Source organism: Dromiciops gliroides, chromosome X, assembly GCF_019393635.1.
Source record: "Dromiciops gliroides isolate mDroGli1 chromosome X, mDroGli1.pri, whole genome shotgun sequence".
In the NCBI taxonomy this organism is placed as follows: domain Eukaryota; kingdom Metazoa; phylum Chordata; class Mammalia; order Microbiotheria; family Microbiotheriidae; genus Dromiciops; species Dromiciops gliroides.
Genome location: NC_057867.1, coordinates 68,837,543 through 68,854,415, shown reverse-complemented (window position 1 = coordinate 68,854,415; position 16,873 = coordinate 68,837,543). Strand labels below are relative to the sequence as shown.

The 16,873-nt window shown below is 37.7% G+C and overlaps 1 protein-coding gene across 1 annotated transcript in view; it reads left to right on the top strand.

Annotated features, from left to right (window-relative positions):
• Window positions 1-16,873, top strand: part of BRWD3 (bromodomain and WD repeat domain containing 3) — a 111,912-nt gene that overhangs the window by 80,786 nt on the left and 14,253 nt on the right. Inside the window, exons 23-33 of the mRNA XM_043974924.1 lie at window positions 23-200; window positions 829-945; window positions 5,428-5,535; window positions 7,935-8,059; window positions 8,971-9,053; window positions 12,544-12,655; window positions 13,460-13,521; window positions 13,622-13,777; window positions 14,717-14,837; window positions 15,419-15,544; window positions 15,625-15,724. Of these exons, the coding sequence (XP_043830859.1) occupies window positions 23-200; window positions 829-945; window positions 5,428-5,535; window positions 7,935-8,059; window positions 8,971-9,053; window positions 12,544-12,655; window positions 13,460-13,521; window positions 13,622-13,777; window positions 14,717-14,837; window positions 15,419-15,544; window positions 15,625-15,724 (1,288 nt within the window). The remainder of the gene's footprint in view (window positions 1-22; window positions 201-828; window positions 946-5,427; window positions 5,536-7,934; window positions 8,060-8,970; window positions 9,054-12,543; window positions 12,656-13,459; window positions 13,522-13,621; window positions 13,778-14,716; window positions 14,838-15,418; window positions 15,545-15,624; window positions 15,725-16,873) is intronic.

The following is a 16,873-nucleotide window of genomic DNA, read 5'->3' as shown; positions in this document are numbered from 1 at the left end:
TCTACATTTGTTTTATTTGCAGTGATTCATCGAGTGATTATTCTGATTGGACAGCAGATGCAGGAATTAATCTACAACCTCCGAAGAGACAAACCAGACAGACAACACGGAAAATATGTATCAGTTCTGAGGAAGAGAATTTGAAGGATGCTAAATCATTAGAAGAAAAGAAAAAGAAACCAAAACAGACAAGAAAAAAGGTCTGGAATTTGAGGGTCAAATTTTTTGGTCTTTCATAGTGTTTTAGTACTGGAAGACTAAATGAATTTAAAATTCACTTTGTGATAACATGTAACTGATTTTAGATGGTGGTTTTTTGCTATTCTCAAAAGGCAGTTTTTATTCTTTGGATTGTTTTTAAGTTTTCATGTAGAGGTAAACAATATTTAGCACAAATCCTTTGACTTCTATGTGGAAAGGTAGCATAAAGGAAATTGTATGGTATCATTCCTTTCTGACTAGCTTTTTTGTTTTATTTCAGTATTTTTAGTTCTTCAATGATAATTTTACCATTTTAACTTTCCCTAGTAATAAGGTGTGTTTCCTCTATTTCTTTGAATCTAAAATACAGTATATAAGCATTCTGTTGCCTCTTTCCTTGATAAGTTGAGATCTAGCATTAGCAAAAACATTGTGGATTTCATATGATTTTATGTACCGTCATAGAACAGAAATATCTGTGTTAAAGGTATAGTGTATATTTCAAAATAATTAGTGTTTCTTGCATTAATTTGGGTAGTACTTGAAAGACTTGTATTGTTAGGAACGGTTTTTATATGTTATTGTCCGTGTATTTATGACTATAAATGTCTCAATTTTATATTTAAGAAACCTAGTGGACTGCCTGCTGTACCAGGTGAACCCAGTGAAGAATGGCTTGCACCCCAGTGGATCTTGGACACCATCCCACGACGTTCCCCATTAGTTCCCCAGATGGGCGATGAGGTGATTTTTTATTGGCTGGCTTTTGCATAGTCATGAAAATAATGAATACTTTTTTCTAATGACTTTTTTTTTTTAATGAGGCAATTGGGGTTAAGTGACTTGCCCAAGGTCACACAGCTAGTAAGTGCTAAGTGTCTGAAGCCGGATTTGAACTCAGGTACTCCTGATTCCAGGGCCGGTGCTCTATCATGCCTTAACTTTTAATAGTTGAATTGAAGATATTTGTAAGTGCACCTAAGTGAACAAAAGGTGAGACAGAAAGACTCAGAGAAAGCTTTGAAATTTACATCATGAATTTCCAAAGAAAAGGAAGCTATGTAGAGATTGGCAGTTTCGTGTACAGTCCTTTTTCTATTCATGTCTGTATATGTAAATACCCTTTTATTTGGTGTCAGTTCAGAATAATTTTTTTTTAATTTAAAAAAAGAAGCTATTGCAATTTGATCCTAAATGCAAGTTTTAATTCTGGAAGACTGGCATTTTTCAGAATGTCATCAACCTAATTGGAAAAGTCCTAAAAAACAAAACCAAAAAAGCCACTCCTTCCTTTTGGTCATTTTATTGAATAAACTAATTAATATAGTTAACCATATTCATGATTAGTTAGTACAAAATTTATGAAATCTCTTTAAATATGCAATCATACATAGCTGTTAATGTCTTTATCACACACACACACACACACACACACACACACACACACACACACACCAGATGACTTGTATAGTTTCTCCAACATGTTAGTACAACCTCGGTTTTGTTTTTTTCTTTTTTTTTTCCCCCTCTTTTTGGCCAAACTAGGGAGGGTGGGAGGGTCCTTAAGGTCCCTTCAGGGGTTGCCAAACTGAGATTTAAAATTGGATATTAGATCATAAATCTCCCCTCTTTAACCTTTCCCTTAATTTATCTCCCAGACTAGTAAATGGAAGAAGCTTCTGGTTTTCTAGTTAGAGCTTTTATTGTGTGGTAGTTACCAGGTGATGTTGATTAGAGGGATAGGAAAGTAGAAATACAATACAAATCGTCTTAAGTCTAAGCTTAGTCTATATTCCATATAAAACTCACCAAGAGCCCAAGGCCACCTTTGGGGAGAGAGAGAGACTGAGACAAGCATGTGCTGCTAACCGCGAGCCGGGCCGAGATGAACTCCAGTCAGCATCTGTCTGTGTAGCGCAGTCAGGAGACCAGCAGAGCAGGAAAAAGAAACCACTTCCGTTCTCTCCTTGCCTTTTAAGCTTGCACCCTGGAAGTGGAGTGCTTGGCAGGCAGTCTGGTGTGCGTAGCTCATGCCATTGGTCTTTCTCCTTGCTTTCTCTGCCATGCAGCCTGAGACCATGAGAAGTTAGGGAGATACACAGTCAATCCTAAACACAAATTACATCTTTGCCAAACATAAATTTTAATTGTTTAAAATCTTTGGTTTCACACAATTTCCTAAGAACCATGGATTTTATTTTTTTAACCTTTTTACAAATACTAACATGAGTCTTAGTTGTTTTATTGAGAGACCTTACTCCACCTACAATGGAGTTGATATTCTGCTGTTACTGTAGGAACTGAAGCACTTCTGTTTTGGTCATATAGGAAGACATTAAAACATTGCAACAGAATACAAGAGCAGCTTATCATAGACTTTTGTTTGTTTGTTTTCTGGGGCAATGGGGGTTAAGTGACTTGCCCAGGATCACATAGCTAGTCAAGTGTCTGAAGCTGGATTTGAACTCAGGTTCTCCTGAATCCAGGGCCAGTGCTTTATCCACTGTGCCACATGGCTGCCCCCCATCATAGACTTTTGTCAGAAAAACCAGTGAAAGGATCAGCAGAGGTAGCAGCATCATGCTCAAAGGCAATGTGAAAGAAACATCACTGAATGGGGTACTTGATAATCTCACTTTGCAGTCCTCATGATGCATTGGGAGAGCCATGAAGATAGTTATAATCTTTGTACCAACATGTTGCCAAAGTCGAAGTAGAGAAATTCTATGAACTTGACAACTTAATTCTAACTGATATTTGTTTCACTTTTTACATTCAAGTTTTATTTATCATATAAATATTTTACCCTAGTAACATGCCCTTGTCTTTGTCTGCTTCCAGTCTTCTTTGGTACTTTGGTACTTTTCTGTGTTTTGAAAAAAAATTTGTTTTACATCGGTGTATTTTTTTAATATTTCATTTAATGTTTCATTCTTGAGTTTTTGGCATCACTATGTCAATTGTCCTCTACCCCTCTTGCCTTGTAAAAAATGAGTAGTCAAACAAATCCCTGCTGGTTGTATCTTCCCAACCAGTTCCACATGGTTTTTTACTTGGTGACATCAAGGGAGAGATTGATATAGGGGGTTATGCTGAAATGCATGTTGAAATATGTGGTTTGGTGAAATAAATAATATAGAGGGCAAGTGATTGAAGATTATTCAGCATCTTTATCCCTGAATTTCGTGCAGACTTTCTTCAGGAAGATTGTTCAAAAGCCCTGGGTGTAGCAAGTTCCAAATAACATAAACAGACACCCCCCCCCCTTCCCCCAAATGAAATGAGCTCTTATCTTGGACCAAAAAAAATGACTTATTACTAATGTAATTATTTTGAAATTAGTTTTCATTATGTAGTCAGATCAACTGCTTAGAGCAAAGGCCAAATTTAAGATCAAGTTGGATGAAAGACTGAAGATTAAAAAGAGCCACATACGATCCAGGCCTGCCCTATTTGACCAGGTCGCTGTTCTTAGTGCTGTGTCTATAATCAAATAGGTGTTTAATGATGATTGATTTGGTGACCATGAAGGCTAGCTTTATTACCATTTTTTTTACAATTTTAACTGATTTATCATTCACAAGGAGACCAAAAGAAACCCAAGAAAACACTTATGTTTCCTTGCAAATAAAAATGGTGCTAGTTGAAAGGACAAACTCATTTGTGAAGAAAATAAGTTTGTAGAAGCTTTACATTAACTAACCTCAACTAATCCATTTTGTCCCATGAGGATTTTTTAATCTTAAAAAAGGATTTTATTGGGGGCAGGTAGGTGGTGCAGTAGATGAAGTGCGGGCCCTGGATTCGGAAGGACCCAAGTTCGAATCCGGCCTCAGACCCTTGACACTTACTGGCTGTGTGACCCTGGGCAAGTCACTCGACCCTAATTGCCTCACTTTAAAAAAAAAAAAGGGATTTTATTATTTTCCAGTTACATGTAAAGATTTTTCAACCTTTGCCTTTCTAAGATTGTGAATTCATTTTTTTTTTTTCCTTTTTGTTGAGGCAATCAGTGTTAAGTGACTTGCCCAGGGTCATACAGCTAGTGTCAATTGTTGGAGGCTGGATTTGAACTTGGGTCCTCCTGACTGCAGAGCCAGTACTCTATCCACTGTGCCACCTAGCTGCCCATAAGATTGTGAATTCCAAAATTTTCTCCTGCCCTCCCTTCCTTTCCTCCTCTCCCAGATGGAAAGCAATCTGGTATAGGTTATATATGTACAATTACATTAAACATATTTCTGCATTCGTCATGTTGTGAAAGAAGAATCAGAGCAAAAAGGAGAAACCTGTGAGCATTTTTTATAAGTGAAAATCAGAAGAGAACAACAGCAAACTGATCTTCAAAACACATCTGGGGGAGCATATTCACATAACTGATGTCATGGGGTCTTAGATGGGGTATTAAATGGAAGTGGAAATAACATTCAAGGAAATAAAGGTGGGAAAAGAAGTTGGCCCTGACCCAACATACACAGAATCCATTCCTCCTAGAGAGGACATATTTTCATAGCACTTAGGGATTGATATCTAAAAAAAGGGTGAATTCCAAAGGAACAAGCATGATCATGGTATTAATACCCCAAACAAAACAAACCTGGTGTGCTGATAATTGTCCAAAGTTGGGTAACTACTGACCCCCATATGTCTATTGAATTCTGTTCTTTTGGTTTATTTTGAACTATTGGGGTAATGCAGGTCCAAACTGTATATGTCCCCATAATGGACAGTTAAGTCCACCCTTAAATTACTCTTAGAAAGTAGTAGCCTCTACATTGGGCAACTGACGTTCTTCCCTGGACTCTACCTAGCTGTCTAACACGTGAGTGAAACCCCATCCCCCTTATTACTATGATTATAGCAAATATTCATCGTTAATGTATGTGTATTTGGAAGATGGATTATATTACACGTTGCAGATAATGTTGCAGGGAATCGTACAGGAAGAAGATCTTAGTTAATGAAAATTCGCTTCTAGCATGGTTGTTAAATGGCTCGTCACTATGTTGTCTCTATCTTGATGTGTGTGAATGATTGCTGTTACCTAGGCATTAAATCCTCGAAGTCATTCAGTTTCATTTTCCTCCTGTATCACTTCTGTGCCAAGGATGAGTACTGGAACATTTTTGGTGGCTGACAGAAACAGAAGATGGTCTTTGGCAGAGTGTTTGGGTATATAGAGTTTCAAGATGACATTTTCTTTAATACCTTTCTTTTCTCCCTTAGCTTATATATTTTAGGCAAGGCCATGAAGCTTATGTGCGGGCTGTAAGAAAAGCAAAAATCTACAGTGTTAATTTACAGAAACAGCCATGGAACAAAATGGACCTCAGGGTGAGTTTCTTACCAAGGTCATGAATCTGTGTCTATGAAGTACCCCTGCAAATGAATGAAACAATTTCTTGCTTTGGGAGACTTAGCACTTTTATGGGGTTTTTGTTGTTGTTCTTAACTCCTGCCTGGACTGTTGCGTAAGTCTCCCTACTTCCAAGTTCTCCCCCTTCCACACAGTCGGGTAAACAATCGATGTAAAACTTTGGGCACATCCTGTCACTCTGACCCACAGAATATGCAGTGGCTCCCAAACCCTTCTACACTCTTAACATACTTCTGCAAGCTGAATTCCCTGTTCCTCCATTTCGTGTACTTGGCATCCCCAGGAAACTGGTGGACTAGCTCTTTGGAACATTCAATGCATTTATTCATTTATTTATTTTTTTATTTAAGTGAGGCATTTGGGGTTAAGTGACTTGCCCAGGGTCATACAGCTAGTAAGCAATGCATTTATTTTTAACATTCTGTCACCTGTGCATTTATTGGCAATATTTCTGGAATACACTTCCTGTACTCTCCTACCTCTGGGAAGTCCTACTTATAGTTCAGGTTCAAACTATATTGGGTAGATTGATGGATTAAATCCTGCCTCAGACATTTATTAGTTCTTTGAGAGGAAGTCACCCTTTCTCAGCCTCAGTTTCCTCATCTGCAAAATGGGGGAAATGATAGTACCTATCTCACAAGGTTTTTGTTAAGATCAAATTGGGGCGGCTAGGTGGTGCAGTGGATAGAGCACCAGCCCTGGAGTCAGGAGTACCTGAGTTCAAATCCAGCCTCAGACACTTGACACTTAGTAGCTGTGTGACCCTGGGCAAGTCACTTAACCCCAGTTGCCTCACTAAAAAAAAAGAAAAAGAAAAATCAAATTAGGTAACACATGCAAAGTGCCTAGAGTTCTGGGTGTTTTCCCAATCTAGATACCTGTTTTATCCCCTCAAAAGAATGTAAGCCCCTTTAGGGTGCTTAATCAATAGCTGTTGAATTTCCTGACTCTGCTCACGTTTATAGAGCTTGTATTCATATGTGCCGGGCTCTGTGCTAAATATTGGGCTGCAAATGTTAAGCAACCAAGAATAGTTCCTTCCTGTAAGGATTGGGGAAGGCCAGGCCCTGCCAGTCCAATCGGAGCCAAGGGGCTGGGGGCAGAGTAGTGGTGGAGAGAAGGTGCAGGGAATGGCCCAAGTAGAGTCAACAGGACATGGAATGGTCTAGAGAGTTGAATTGAAAGTGGTGTGGCCTGTTTCCATTTGTTAATCTGATTTATTTATTTTTTTAGTTCTCATCTGGTTTTTTTCTTTTTCTCCCAATTGAGAGGCAGCTGCCTGGTAGCATCAGCAGTAAAAAGGAAGTTCAGAAGGGAGAGGAATGTTTAGGGGAAAGATGATGGTAATGATTGGGTTGATGGGAGCTAGCTTTTATAGAGCCCTGGAAGGTTTACAAAGTTCTTTACAAGCCTGATCTCTTTTGATACTCTGAAGTTGGTACTGTTATTATCACATTTTACTGTCGAGGCTGAAAGAAGTCCAAGCTTACAGCATTTGAACGAACTTCATGCCCATTTCCAGTAACAATCCCTGATGTTTGTGTGGTTCTGCATATTTCACCAAGTTTTTGCGGGACAGGAAACACTTCACAGGCCTTGACAAGAGTTTGGGTGTGGGGAATGAGAGAGTGAGGAGTCAAGGATGACCCCTATGTTGGGAGCCTGGGTGAATGGGAATATTGGTACCTTCCACAATAATGGGGAAGTTAGGAAGAGGGGAGGGTTTAGGGGAAAAGATAATGAATTCAATTTTGGACGTGATGAGTATGAGTTGTATCCAGTTACAGCTGCCAGTAGGCAGGTGGGGTGATGGGAGGCTAGAGGTCAGGAGAGAGGTTAGGGCTGGATAAATCGATTTGAGAATCATCTACATAGAGATGGTAATTGAATCCATGAGGGTTGATGAGGTCATCAAGTGAGATCTCAGAGAAAGGAGAGCTCTTTGTGGGGCATCCACAGTTAGCAGGGATAACCTGGATGAAGACCCAGCAAAAGAGGCTGAGAAGGTGTTTGGTATGTCACTGATCCATTAGGAATATTTGTGGAATTGAAATAAACCACTTTCCCTCATGAAAACAAGAGGAGATGGCTTTAATTTTTGTAGTAGCAATTTGGGAGGTGAACTAAAGTTAAGGACATGGGATGTTGGGCTGTGTAGTTGAGCCTTCCTCTGTAGATTTAGAAATAGGTCATGAAACTTCATTGAGTTCTTTGGAAAAAGCTCACGAATGAGATTCTCCCTCCGAGTTCATTCTAGCCCTTTAATGGCAATGGGGAATTTATGGGCTTTTCTGACAATAAAATAAGATGTATATGTTACACAATTACGTCAACTTTGGTATCCTCTGATTAGGAACAAGAATTTGTGAAGACTGTGGGAATCAAATATGAAATTGGACCACCTACACTTTGCTGCTTGAAGCTCGCATTTTTGGATCCCATCTCAGGCAAAATGACTGGAGAATCTTTTTCCATTAAGTAAGTAGAACACCGATCGTAGAATCTTTTTTGTTAAATTGAGCAACAAGTTTTTATTAAATACCTTCTATACATGCAGTGTATAGCAGCTACTGTTTGCCACTCAATTGTGATGTGGGTATTAGAAGAAATTCCCAAGATACAGTTCCTAGCTTTGGGTAGTGTACACTCTTACTGTGGAGATAGTGAGAAAGAACATTGATGGCCAGCTTTTAAGTTTTTGGCAACTTCATTAAAAACTTAAGTAATGTTTAATGTTTTGCTAAACTTTTATCTGACCCTGTAATTTTAGTTTTAGTGGTAATTTTTTCAAGAAAATTGACAGGAAAATGTGATCACTTTTGAAAGAAATATGTTTAACAAGTTAGGTATAGCTTCCGTTAACTAGCCCTGTGTATGCTTGGTGTGCAAACTGAATGCATTTTAGGGGTGCCTGCATGAGAGTCTTTGCACATATGTGCCTGCTGACATCTCATACTTCAGATCACTTCACTCCAAAGTTACTTGGATTTCCTGCTTTTGATATCTTTGGATCTTTATATTGGCAGCTTTATGTTGGCCTTGAATGAGTCTCTGCCTGGGCATAGCCAGCCAGTTCATCTCTGCCTGCCTCTGTGCATTTGTCTGAAAAGTGGCCCTTGTGATTCTGCTATGGCCTGCTTTGGGAGGCTGTTAATCAGGGAAAGGTTTTTTGAACCTTTAGGCACTAGCAAAATGGGAATTTTATTAGTATTGCCTCTGCATTTTGTAGGGATAGGTATTAGACTTAGCATTTCATTAGCATCTCTCTCCAATTTACAGAATTGTAGAGTTGCCTAGGCACTATGACGTTAAGGGCCTTGTCCCAGGGTCTATAGCCATTGTGTGCTACACACGGCATATTTATAGAAATATTTGTTTTCTCTCCAAAGGTATCATGATATGCCAGATGTTATTGATTTCCTTGTTCTCCATCAGTTTTATAATGAAGCCAAAGAAAGGAACTGGCAGACTGGTGAGTAGATTTTTGCCACTTTTTGTTTGGGCAGTACTTCAAGGTAAATAAATGGTTTTTTTGTTATTATTGACTAATACATCTCAAAAATGCATTTGTATTGGAGCAAAAGGGTATGGTATTAATGGTGATAGCATAAATGTAATTAACTAAAAAATGGCACCAGTTTATTGTCTCCATTTCTTTTCAGTTTGTTAATGAATAATTAAAATGGCCAGTCACTTGAAAATGGAAGAATTGACATGAGATATGTCTAGCACAGTTTTTTGAGTCTGGCATTTGCAACAAAGGAAATTTGAATGAAGTCATAGACTTCTCTGTGACATAATTTCAAAAACTTGGGGATAGCACACAGATTTTCCATGGATCTGAATCCATGAATTTCTATCCATCTTCCCTTTGTCCCCGGTCACACAGCTAGTAAGTGTCTGAGGCTGGATTTGAACTCAGGTCTTCCTGAATTGATGGCTAGTGCTTTATCTACTCTTGCCACCCAGCTGCCCCCTCTATCCATCTTTTTTGACCTCTTCAATGTTATCCTCTGCAGCAACTAGACTTATTAACAAGAATCCCGTAGGCATACTACATGTTGTGTGAAGGATGACTTATTTTAGTGTTAAGGGCCCTTTCAAACCCGAAATATTGTTGTTCATCTAGGCATTAATTGGTGCACATTCTTGGTATTTTTAGTCTCGGATTTTGTCTATTCTCCCTATTTCCAGACTGAAAAATTGTAAAATTTAGAGGTTCATGCAACCTAAATTACATGTGTCTTTAAGTCATTTAATTCAGGGGTTCTTTTTTTTTTTTTTTTTGTGAGGCATTTGGGGTTTAGTGACTTGCCCAGGGTCACACAGCTAGTAGGTGTCAAGGGTCTGAGGCCGGATTTGAACTCAGGTCCTCCTGAATCCAGGGCTGGTGCTCTATCCACTGTGCCAGGTGGCTGCCCCTCAGGGGTTTTTTTAACCTTTTTTGTATCATAGACCCTTTTGGCAAGCTGATAGAGCCTATAGATTGCTTTTTAAGGTTAATTTTTTAAAAGTTAATAATTGAAGGAAATAATGAATTTCCATTAGTTTGTGAAAAATAAAGATTTCGTTATTTTCCTATCCAAGTTTATGGTCTCTTGTAAATGTTTAATGGAATGAGACCTATAGATCCCAGGTTAAGAACTCTTGACGTTATCTGACCCCTTCTTTTGCCAGATTAGTGACCTGGGAATCAGAAAGGTGAAAAATCAATTTAGCCTGTACTCATACAACAACTCCATGGTCCTTGGTATCGTCTTATTAACCAATCAGTCAATAAACATTTATTAAGCACCTGCTGTGTGCCAGGCACTGTATTAAGTGATGTATTTTTTCTTTGGACTTTCTCAAGTTCTACTGTATTTTCTTCGAGTTGGCATAACCCAAGTTGCCCTATTTATTCCAGGTGCAGTTGCATGGCACCCTGCTTTTGTAATAAGAATCATCTCAGGCATTTTATTGGCCCTTCCAAATACAGGAGTATTTTGGGCCTTTATTTCCTAACTTTTGTTTTTGTTTTTCTAACTGTTCTATCTGGTTACTACAGATTTTTTTGGCTTGGTCAAAACCAATGATGCAAAAGCCTATGCTCCTTATCACATTGATTATACTTTTTCATGTATATAGCTTTATTCTTTTTTCCTTGAACTTTCACTATCTAGAAGGGTTAAATGTTGTCTGAAAACTTGGTATATTTCCCTGTTATCCTCCATAATGATTTATACGACTTTTAAATCAGACTCTCCTTACCCAGGTTCTTCGTTCTTTACAGAAGGGGCACTTACTTACTGTGAATACTTTCCCATTCAGAGAACTATCCTATTCATCATTCCAACTTCTGAGCCAATTTCCTTTCCATGAACAATCCTTTGACTCTCAAAATTTTGGCATGAACCAAATCCGAGTTTTGTTTGTTTTCCGTAATTTATGCCCTCTTGATTCCCCTGAGCTCAGCCATTTTATTTTATTTATTAAAATAATTATTCTGAATGGATATCCCCCCCACATGTAAATGTGCATATATATATATATATATATGTATACATATATGTACATGTAGATATACACAAATGAAAACACATGCATATTTGTGTATATGTGTGTGTATGTATGTGTGTTTATATATAGTCAGCACCAGAGACTGTATTGTTAAGAAATACATCCATATCCACATATGTTAATGTGTCCATTTTAATGTCAAATATTTTAATTCTACCTAAATATGCCAGTGATTCCTTAATTTGTGCCCATTAATTGCATTCAGGTGGGAAGCTTTCCATAGTCTACCGAATGTCTGGTAAATAATTTTTACCAAGTATGTGGTAATTGGTGTATAATCAGTCACATGCCAGTTTGTACCTATGTGTCTCTATCAGCAACTGAATAGGACCAGCTGTATTTCATAAACATCTTTTCTTTCACTTTTTTGAAGATCTTTTTTTCCATAACTGGCATGGGAAAGACGAATGTATTAAAAAACGTCAAAGAGAAATAGTTGTAAGTAAAACCAAACAACAAACGAACTACATTTTGATGGCATAAGCAGCATTCATACCTCCCTGTCCCAATATAGAAGGAATGTGTTTCTTTTGCTTTGTTCCACTTTGGAAGTAGCAAGAAGTAACTACTTCAGCCTTGGAAAAGAACCAAAATAGGAAAACAAAGTAGATTTTAATTTTTTAGCTACATGAAGTGATTATCCTTGAGTACTTTGGGTTCATGATCTGATCAGTATGGGTCTTTCCTCCAGCAGTACAAATGTCACCTCATCTTTACATGTATGATTCTTATTCAGGACCTCTCCTAAATCCCCCTCTGGAATTCCACTCATTGTAATGGAGGTCTTCAAGTTACTGGGATAATAGTGGAATCTTGTATATAATCTTTTTGCCTTCCCCAGTAATATTCCCTTACCTCTAAAACTTCCTTGAAGAAACTGTCATCAAATCCCTGTACAGAAGCCATGCACTCTTACCCAGCTTACCTAGAGGCTCAGTCATAGATATCTAAGCTATAATTCTTATCCAGCTTAGCTTTCTGAATTTTTGACCCATAGTAAACTAATGTAAGGTGGTGTTCAGCCTATAAGATGCAGACACAGTGAAAACAGAAGTGACATTGGACAGTGGGAGTTGGAGGGGGAACACTCAGTAGCCAACATAACTATTATTTAATAATAAATAATAGATACTCAATGGAAATAGATACTCGTGGAAAATAGTAATTATTGTCAGTATTCTACATTTAGGAAGATAGAGGAAAATGCATAGCTTTTGAAAAAACTCTTGGAATGGATTAAAAGTAGCTAATTTTTTTAAAAAGATGTTGTGTTACTGGAAGAGGTAACATCCCAGTCATCTCAAAAATATCTTTACCTAGAATCTTTACATTTCTAGATACATAGATTTTAGTTTGTTCAAGTATGAATGCCTTTTAAAGATTCCCTTTAACAAAAATTTCAGGTGACAGATTTCGCAGTATAATAGATGATGCCTGGTGGTTTGGAACTGTGGAGAGTCAACAACCTTTCCAACCAGAGTATCCTGACAGTTCCTTCCAGTGTTACAGTGTTCAGTAAGTATGGTGATTATGGTGGCCGATGATCCGCATTTAGTGCATGGGCTTGATAAACCTCTGAGGATTTTTTTTTTCAAATTTTTAAAAATTAAAAAAAAAATTTTATCTGAGGATTTAAAAAAAATCTGAGAATATTAAACCATTATTTAACTATCTAACAGTTGGTCTATTGTGTAAAAACAAGGGACTGTAACTAGGACTCTGTTTCTGCCTTCCTCACATTTTTCTCTTTTCTTCTGAAGACCATCTTGTTGAAATATGTCAGCATGGGATTTGATGTAATTGATTAAGGTAGCAAGAAACATGCAGCTAACACTTGATTTAATTTTGTGATTTGAGGAGCTCTGATGTTTCATTGCAGCTGTTTCATTCGTAGTTTTTCTAATAGTTTTATTTCCAAGAAATCATTCAACAGAGCTTGATTGGGGGTGGGGGGTGTCACTCTTTAACAGATTGGAAAAGAAGACATTCCGAACTTTTTGGTTCATGCTAAAGACAGCAGGGGAACTGTTAATTCATAGAATGAAGCCATTTACAAAATGGGCACCCTTTGTTTCAGTTGTTGTTGACTCAGTATTAGATGTAAATTTGGGTTGAGAGGTTCAGTAGACTTAATCTTGTACTTGAAGGTCACTGTCAGTAGCCCATATTTCTTTCTTAAGGGTTTACTTTTGTCTAGGCAAAATGATCTCTCATGTAAGATTGCATTGTGCTTTTTCAACTAACACAAAAAATTCTATCTTCTGTCTGTTAAAAACAAGTACACATGATTTTAATTTCTATTTTCTTCCTTCTTAATAGTTGGGACAATAATGAGAGAGAAAAGATGAGCCCCTGGGACATGGAACCCATTCCGGAAGGAAGTAAATATCCCTTTGCAAATTCATTCTCCTCCTTCTGAAAATCACACGGCAGTCCCCAGATGTTGCATGTTAATTGTGTCTGATTTCTTCTTTCCCTAAGCTGCCTTGCCAGACGAAGTTGGTGCTGGGGTCCCTGTATCTCAGGAAGAACTGACTGCTCTCCTCTACAGACCCCAAGAAGGAGAATGGGGGGCTCATTCTAGAGATGAGGAGTGTGAACGCATTATTCAGGGCATTGATCATCTACTTACCCTGGGTATGATGGACATAGAAGACCAAGGGAACTTATTTTGACTCTGTAAAATAGTCTCATTTCAGTTTGCCATATTCAGTTTCACATTTCTTTTAATAGGGAGAAAACTAATTTTTGTTTTCTCATTATTAGTGCTTTTAAATACCTGGGCAAAGTAATTAATGCTATGCTTATCCTGATGTTCTCTGGGAGCTAATGGTAAAGATTGGCCTGTAAGAACACAGGTACCTTTGTCCTCTCCATGTCATTTGGGCTCTCCCCTGACCTTTACTTCTGGTTCAGATGGGTTCATTGGGAGAGAAATTGGATAAGTCATTTATTTGCATGCCTTGCTGAATGTCACAAAGCATATGACTAATGAAGCCTGGAGTGGTTCTTTTAAATATGACTTTGAAACCAAATTTTATAGTTTCCCTTTTGATCTTTTTTTTTTTTTCAGTGTACTCCACCAAATTACTGTATTTAAGTTTACATCAAGATGGGTAGATTTTATTTTTATTTCATTTTATCACACACACACACACACACACACACACACACACACACACACACACACTCACTCACTCACACTTTATTTATATTTATTTATTTTTTGCGGGACATTGAGGTAAGTGACTTGCCCTGGGTCACACAGCTAGTGTCAAGTGTCTGAGGTTGGATCTGAACTCAGGTCTTCCTGAATCCAGGGCCAGTGCTTTGTCTACTGTGCCACCTAGCTGCCCCAAGATGGGTAGATTTTATTTCTTCTAAGCTTATATACTCGTACAAATTGAAAGTAATATCAACTAGTTGTTCTATGATGTAGTCACTATAGTATTTTTAGAAGTGTAGCTGTATCATATCCTCTCTTTGCAAGCATTCATGAGGAATGGAGTTCATTTGTTAATAAGAAATGTCATTTGGTTTTTTAACATAACCTTGTTTGATTTTGGTCCTTTGTAGATTTTGCTAGCCCTTTTGCTGTTCCAGTGGACCTTAGTGCCTACCCCTTGTATTGCACTGTAGTTGCTTATCCGACTGACCTCAACACAATTAGGCGGAGGCTTGAAAACCGGTTTTATAGGTCAGTTGAATCCTTATAATTTTTGTAGAAAATTAAAAAAACAAACCCGTTGCTCATGTGTATCTTTTGAGCTGGTTTGATACAATAGCATCTGCATTGTTATATTACGAAATAAGGAATTGGTCAAAGTGACCCATCACAGTTTCATCCAGTTAAACTTGGATCCCTTATTCTCATAATCAAAAAAATAATGGTGCATTATTCCACATTGATAAATGTTTTACAAGTAACCACTAGAAGAACTGTTGCTTCTCAAACTGTGTTCCTTGGCATTCTTTTCTCTTTTTCTACTACTTGAGAAAAATCTTTCCATCCCCTCCCCCGCAGAAAAATCCCTTCCTACCCAGGACATGCAAATTTCATTTTTATTCCAAGTATTGGTGTGTAATCTAGGCTTCTTGGACCCTATTTATGTATCTTGGGTTCTATGCCTACACAATCTCTTCTTCCCTCTTTGTGTTTGCACATCAATTTGATCACCTTTCCTCTGTTATGCAAAGTGTTATTTTAAATGTCTCTAGAATATCAGCATAAAATGTATTTATTCTTGGCAACTGACAGATATGTTTTCCTTTATCCAGGAGAATATCAGCATTGATGTGGGAGGTACGATACATTGAGCATAATGCCAGGACTTTCAATGAGCCCGACAGTCCTATAGTTAAAGCAGCCAAAGTTGTAACTGATGTTTTACTTCGCTTTATTGGGTAAGAGAATAATTTGATTTTTTTCATAGGGGCAAACGTCTTTAATTTTGAGTTGTCACAAACCAAATTTTGTTTTGCAGGGATCAGAGTTGTACTGATATTCTCTCTACATATAATAAAGTTAAGGCAGAAGATTTAATAAGTACCGAGGAAGATGGGGACCAGGAGGTTAGCAATGAGGTAAGAATGTTAGAAAAAGAGAATGGTTCTGAATGTGTCTTAAAATGAATGTGTTTTAGTTGGCTATGAGCAATTTGTCTGATTACCATCTGCATATTTTTTCTTTATTTTTAAAATTTTTATTTACTTATTATTTATTCACTCATTTATTTATTTGCATCTTTTTAAGATTAAAACTCTCACCCATATTTTGGAGGAACATTCTAAAGTTGCTAGTGTTCAGAGACAGGTCAGCTTTTAACCTATTTTGACTTAAAAGCTTTCAATAATGACGAACCAGCACTTCAGCTTTCAAGGTTTTGAAAATAATGGGATTACTGTTGATTTGATGGAACATTGACTTACTTAATTGAAAATTTTATGAATTTCCTTACTTCTTGGATAGTATGTGTAAGCTCAGTGGTTTTTGTTTGTTTGTTTTTTGGTTGTTTTTGTGGGGCAATGGGGGTTAAGTGACTTGCCTAGGGTCACACAGCTGGTAAGTGTCAAGTGTCTGAAGCCGGATTTGTACTCGGGTCCTCCTGATTCCAGGGCCTATGCTTTATCTACTGCGCCACCTAGCTGCCCCCCAGCTCAGTGTATTTTAACCTCAGTTTTAAGAGATTTGATTCATTTGCCCTGGTGTACATAGTTTATGCTATTCTTAGGAAATATAGGAGGCTGAAAAATGTAATTGTATATTACTGGACTGAGTTGTTGCTCATAAAATTAGGAAAACTCAGAAAATCCCATTTGGTTTTTCATTACCATGAAACACACAAATAATTATCCTCTTCAGATCTTATGTTTTGTTTTTCATGTAGCGGTTGGCTCAGGGTTGGGATATAGCAACAGCTCTCTTCCAGCTAATGTGGCACAGAATTTGACTCCCATGTTAATTAGAATAAATCTGATTCAACAGTCCCATCTTTATTAGAAGGGATTTATGCCGGTTTCAGTGGACTTATGGCTTGGTTTGGAAACACTAGCACTTAGGAAATTGTTTCTTTCCATCCTTCTGGGGCACTTGGCCTGCATTTTGAAGAGCTACCTGCTTGTGCATATGCATGTACTGCCTTAAGTTGAGCCTTTTTTTATTGTTGAAATAACTGTCTCCTATGGTACAAGCAAAAATCATAGCACACACTTTTGGTGCACATTCATGTTTTG